The sequence below is a fragment of the Ornithorhynchus anatinus genome, chromosome 14 (genome assembly GCF_004115215.2).
Source record: "Ornithorhynchus anatinus isolate Pmale09 chromosome 14, mOrnAna1.pri.v4, whole genome shotgun sequence".
NCBI lineage: Eukaryota > Metazoa > Chordata > Mammalia > Monotremata > Ornithorhynchidae > Ornithorhynchus > Ornithorhynchus anatinus.
Window position 1 is genome coordinate 51,933,941 of NC_041741.1, and position 6,000 is coordinate 51,939,940.

Sequence of the window (6,000 nt, forward strand, 5' to 3'; positions counted from 1 at the left end):
AATTCAATACAACAGTAAACAGACACACTCCTTGCCCACAATGACCTAACAGTCTAGAGGAATAGGCTTGACATGTAGTAGGAGCTTAACAAATACCATCATTAACTGTCAGTGGGAAATGGAAATGAGACAATTCGTAGTAAAAAGGCTTTGGAAAAATAAAACCCCTTCTCCACGAAGTTAGGGTCCCATTATGATTGTTAGTGGTGCTTTTCCTCCACTGAAGATGTCTGCTTGTGAGCTCTGGAAGTCAAATGGGAGATGGGGGCAAAGATGCACCAGCCAGCCAGGTTTCTTTGTTTTTTGTTTTTTTTCTTGTTTATATGGTATTTGTTAAGTATTCACTGTGAGCCAGGCACTGGGCTAAGTGCTGGGGTAGATACAAATTAATCAGGTTGGACTCAATCCATGTCCCACTTGGAGCTCAGAGTCTTACTCTCCATTTTATAGATGAGGAAACTGAGGCACAGACAAGTGAAGTGACTTGCCCAAGGTCACACAGCAGACAAGCGGTAGAGTCGAGATTAGACTACATGATCTTCCGACTCCCAGGTCTATGTTCTATCCACTAGGCCATGCTGCTTCCCTGACCAGATGATTTCAGTCAAGAACATTTTAATCTGAAAAATACAAATAATTAAGATCAAAGCACTTTTTTTAAACTCAGATTCCCAGGTCTTATTAGACCTTGGGCCTAGTCATAGAGGGTCATCACCTGGTCATTGCCCAGTCAGCCCCTTGGCCCTCTCAGTCCAAGACTCCATCTCCAACTGGGCCCCCACCAGGACAGTTGAGTGAATCAAGTGCTGGCAGCCCTCTTGGGTCTCCCAGTCTGATTGGTCCAGATCTGACAGCTACAGCTGTGACTGCCCAGGAAAGGCCTGTGACTTTTCTTGGCATTGATACTGGTATTCTTGTTATTTTGCTATGTATTAAGTGCCTCCTGGGAGCTAAGTGAGAAGCAGCTTGGCCTAGTGGAGAGAGCAAAGGCATGGGAGTCAGAAGAACAATATTTTTGTGGTATTTGTTAAGCGCTATGTGTCAGGCACTGTACTAAGCACTGGGGTAGAATACAAGCAAATTGGGCTGGACACAGTCCCTATCCTACATAGGGCTCACAGTCTTAATCTCCGTTTTACAGATGAGTTAACTGAGATATAGAGACGTGAAGTGACCTGTCCAAGGTCACACAGCAGACAAGTGGCAGAAGGATGGCCCGCCTTCAGGAGAGTCACCCCGGGGGCTCAACCCCAGTCCATCGATCTGTCCATCAGCTAATCCATTGGTAGCTTTGACTGACTGTCTACTGGGGGCCAAGCACTAGACTGAGCACCTCACCGAGGATGGTAGAGACAGAGGATATGATCCCTGCCCTCAAGGAGCTTATAGTCTGCTAAGTGCACAGCACTATACTGAGACCCTGGGAGAGTACATTAGAGTTAGCAGACACAATCCCTGCCCTTGAGGAACTACGGGTCTACTGGGTGCAGAGCACTACAGTAAGCATTGAGAGCAGGAAACCTACATACTAACTCGGTTATATTGTGCTCTCCCAAGTGCTTAGCACAGTGCTGTGCACAAAGTAAGTGATCAAGAAATATGATTGACTGAGTACCAAAGTCAGCAACACGATCCCTGGGCTGAAGCAGCTTACGATCTAGCAGAAAGCAGAAAAATCACTTTATAGGATCTCGTTTTCCTGGGATCTGAATCCCTCCCCAAAATCCCAACGCCACATTTCCTTTGGGATCTCAACCTCCGAAGCCTGCCCAGCTGAGCTGTAAACCGGGCTCCTCGGAAAGGCTGAGGCGGGGCTCCGTGGAGCTGATCCCCCGCTGTGCTCAGAGCAGAGGGAGGCTGAGACTCTGCAACGTTCAAGCTTTAATTACTGCTTTCCACAAGAAAAGCGGGGTGTGACGGAGGACATTAGATCTGTGCTTCAAAAGGGCCTCGCCGTCAGGAAGACTGCCTCACCCTCAGTATTTTCAAACAATTTCTCGGCCCTGGGCGGCTCTGACAATGCGGCTGATGGCTCACAGAGGGGTTCTGGGCCGGGATGGGCCAGGCTGGGCAGGTCTGCTCAAACGGAGGGTGGTGGAGAGGCCCAGCCCGAAAGGACATAAGAGGAAGAGTCGTCCAGCCACGGACTGGACAACGCAGCCATCCATATGGGGGTGGGGTGTTCTTGTTCTCCCCCTAGTCTGGATGCCCCGAAGTCCAAGAGGGACAAGATGGGCTCAGGATTTTCCTCTGGGCCCACGGCCCAGGGGAGCAGACTGGAGGAGGCTCCCTCCGACTGAGAGTTTGGGGCACCTCATGAGCCTCTCAGCTCTCAAGCTAGGAGCTGTTGCTCCCTGGCTGGCCGTATGGACAGACCCTGAGACATGGGGGGAAGTGGTGCACAGACGGCTGGGGACCCCACCCCTCCAGAGTCCACGACCCAGGCCACAGGGAAATAGCCAGTGATTTTGATCCCAGTGAGTGAATCACCCCTGCTGGGACAGGCCAGTGGAGTCCATCTATGACAAGAGCGGTCAGAGGTGGACACCAGCTGGACATGGGCAGGAGCCTTGGGATGGACACCCACCCAACCAAACCCCCCAACTCTCCTAAGTGACCCAGCACAGACCATCCAAACCTCTTGACTCTCCCCTCTCCACCCCTGACTCTCCCCCGGTGACCCAGCATGGATCGTTCAACACCCCGGACTCCTCTCTCCACCCCCGATTCTCCCCAAGTAACCCAGCGTGAATGAACTAACATCCCTCTGACTCTCCCTTATTTCCCTCCAGTGACCCAGCATGACCCAGTTAGCCACTGGTTTATCCAAGCCCTTCTGGACCCCGCTGATATTTCTATCTTGTACCTGCGGGAACAGATTCCATATGTTCATTCCCTGCCAGTGGAAGACATTTCTTCTATTTGAAACCCTTGACTGTTCAATTTCTCCAGGGGCCCCTCTTTCCTGTGCTGGGACAAAACAGCGCAGATCCCATACCGGCTCCAAAATAGCCCAGATCCCAGACTGGCTCCTAAATAGTCCAGATCCCAAGCAGGTTCCAAAATAGCCCAGAACCTGGCCCAGCTTGGACTCCAAAATATTCCAGATCCTTGACCGGCTCCCAAATAGTCCTGATCCTGGACTGTCTCTAAAATAGCCCAGATCCCAGGCTGGCTCCAGTATGTTCCGGATTCTGGACCAGCTCGGATAACCCCGATACCCAGATGAAGAACCGCCCTCCAAGTAGTCCAGATCCCAGAGGGGTTGTTGCCGGCTCTGCCCGGTGTCCCGTTGCCTCGGTTCTTAAATGTCGGGCGGGCGCGATCTCGGGCCTATTGGCCCCTGGCACTCCCGCCCTTCCAGGCCTGGTCTCTCTCCCGCAGCAACTACCCGGCTCTGCTGGGCGTCTGGGTGTACGGCTTCTTCGTGCTGGGCCTGCTGGTCCTGGATCTGGTGCACTACTCGGCCATGAACTATGACGTCTGTAAGCTGTACCTGGCCCGCTGGGGCCTCCAGGCCGCGTGGATGAAGCCGGGGCCCGGCCCGTGGGGCAGCCCCGCCCAGGCCCCGCCACGCCCGGACCGTGCCCGGCCCCCGCCGCCCGCCTCGGCCCCCGCCGCCTCAGCCCGCGCCACCTCGCCACCTGGCCCTGCTCCAAAGGGGGACTCACGGAAGCCGACGTTGCTCTCCTTTCACAGCTCCTCCGCCTGGTAAGTGCTCATTGAGTTACTTAGGGATGCAGTGTGGCCTACTAGATAGAGCACGGCCCGGGGAATCAGAAGCTCATGGTTCTAATCCTGGCTCTGCCGCTTGTCTGCTGTGTGACCATGGGCAAGTCACTTCACTTCTCCGTGCCTCAGTTACCTCAGCTGTAAAATGGGGATGAAAACCGTGAGCCTCATGTGGGGCATGTATCTACTCCAGCGCTTAGGGCAGTGCCTGGCACATACTAAGTGTTTAACAAATACCGTAAAAAAAAAAAGAGAGAAAAGAGTGTAGCAAAAATGCCTGGTTTCAAGGGGCAGCCGGTTCAACCGCACAGTCGATAGGAGATCGAGTAGAAACCGTACTCTCCTATGTCCCATTTCGAGCTGCACGCCATTGCCGGGGTTGACCCCGATGGCAGAGCAACCTCGCGTCTGAGGCAGCGGCCTCCTCCCTCATTAGCAACGGGAGGGAGGAAAGCGCCGGCTGGGAGGCAGGGCAGACCAGTGGGCAGAGCCTCGCTGGCGCCCGGGAGCCGGGGGACCGGGATTCTAATCCTCTTGGTCCTGGAGTCTTCCTCAGATGCCCTCTTCAGATGTTCCTCCCCAACTGGGCAGTCACCCCTACCCTGAGTGAGTGGGTGCCTGAGTGAGCATGTTGGGGAGCGAATGCAAGTGTGAGGGAGGAAAGTGAGTAAGTGCATGAGGGAGAAAATGAGTGCCAGGGGGAGTGAGTGTGAGAGAACACAAGAATGAGTGCATGAATGATGGTGTGAGGGGGTGAGGACATGAGAGAAGGAGTGAGTGTGTGAGGGTCTGAGCGGGTAAGGGAATGAGTGAGCACGTGTGTGAAGGAGTGAGGGAAGCTACAGACATCAAGGTGGTTAAAGGAGTCTGGGGGAGACAGAGTCGATTCCCTTCCTGGCTTGGGATCCCCAGATTCCTGGAACCTGGATCCCCAGAGTCCCGTGGCTCAGTGGAAAGAGCACGGGCTTTGGAGTCAGGGCTCATGAGTTCGAATCCCAGCTCTGCCACTTGTCGGCTGTGTGACTGTGGGCAAGTCACTTAACTTCTCTGTGCCTCAGTTCCCTCATCTGTAAAATGGGGATTAAGACTGTGAGCCCCACGTGGGACGACCTGATTCCCCTGTCTACCCCAGCGCTTAGAACAGTGCTCGGCACATAGTAAGCGCTTAACAAATACCAACATCATCATCATCATCATCAGGTCCCCAAATGCCCAGAACTGGGCTCTTCCCACCAACCCATCCGCCTCCATGCTTGCTTAAACTCATGATCTGCCCTCTTACCTCAGGCTCCGGGTCTGAATTTGGGATTGACGCTGCTGTGCTTCCTCCCTAGAAACAAACCGTCGTCCATGTGCCTCAGGTTGGGAGGGGAGATGTCAAAGCCCCAACCGGCAGCTTCCAGCAGGAGACCCAGCCGGGCCAAGATGTTGGCGGGGAGCCAAGATGGAGGCGGAGGACCAAGATGGGCCAGCACCCCACGCCCCTAGGGACCCTCCCGCTGACCGGCAAGGGAAGAGGCGTCCCGGGCAGGGCTTCCCCAGGCAGACGTCAGTAAGCAATATTTCCGTGTTCGACCGCCCCTCGTTTGCAGGCGATGGCGGGGCTTGGGGGGGGCTGGGGAGGTCAACGGCTGGTCCACGGCTCTGGACACCTGGGTTCCGGACCGCGAGTTAGACCAGAGACAATCGCCGCTTCTTCGCCCTTCACCCAACCCACTGCCCCCACGAGCTGAGTACCGCTCACCAGAGCACTGAGCGAGAGGGGCCCAAGGGGTCCGATGGACATGGGCCACAGCAGGGTGGATGGTGGAGCTCAGACCGGCCTGGTGTCGGGGCGTCTCCTCTCCGGACCTGAGGCAGAAAGGTCTCTACTGGCACCGGGGGGGAGAGGGGAAGGCTCATTGTGGTGCAGTCGGCTTAATTTGGACAGTTGAAAGGGGATGGGGGGGCAGGGAGAAGAGGGGGTGTCCCAGGGAATTCCTTCCCATCATAGATCTCACTGCCCAGTCTAGTCATCCACAGTGTGGCCCAATGGAAAGAGCACGAGGCTGGGAATCGGAGGACCCTGGTTCTACTTCCGATTCTGTCCCTGGCTGCTGTGAGACCTTGGGCCAGCCACTGAACTGCTCTGGGCCTCAGTCTCCTCCTCCTCTGTAAAATGGGGATTAGGGTTCCTACCTCACGGAGTGTTGTGAGAATGAAACGCGATTACTGAAGTTAAGGCACTTTAGAAAAGTGAAAGGAACAGTGCTGTCCAAGTTCAACGTA

At 54.9% G+C, this 6,000-nt stretch overlaps 1 protein-coding gene across 1 annotated transcript in view; it reads left to right on the plus strand.

Annotated features, from left to right (window-relative positions):
* Nucleotides 1–6,000, plus strand: part of SHISAL1 (shisa like 1) — a 29,070-nt gene extending 23,070 nt beyond the window's left edge. The window contains exons 4-5 of the mRNA XM_029079441.2: nucleotides 3,385–3,711; nucleotides 5,067–6,000. Coding sequence (XP_028935274.1) covers nucleotides 3,385–3,711; nucleotide 5,067 — 328 coding nt within the window. The 3' untranslated portion in view covers nucleotides 5,068–6,000. The remainder of the gene's footprint in view (nucleotides 1–3,384; nucleotides 3,712–5,066) is intronic.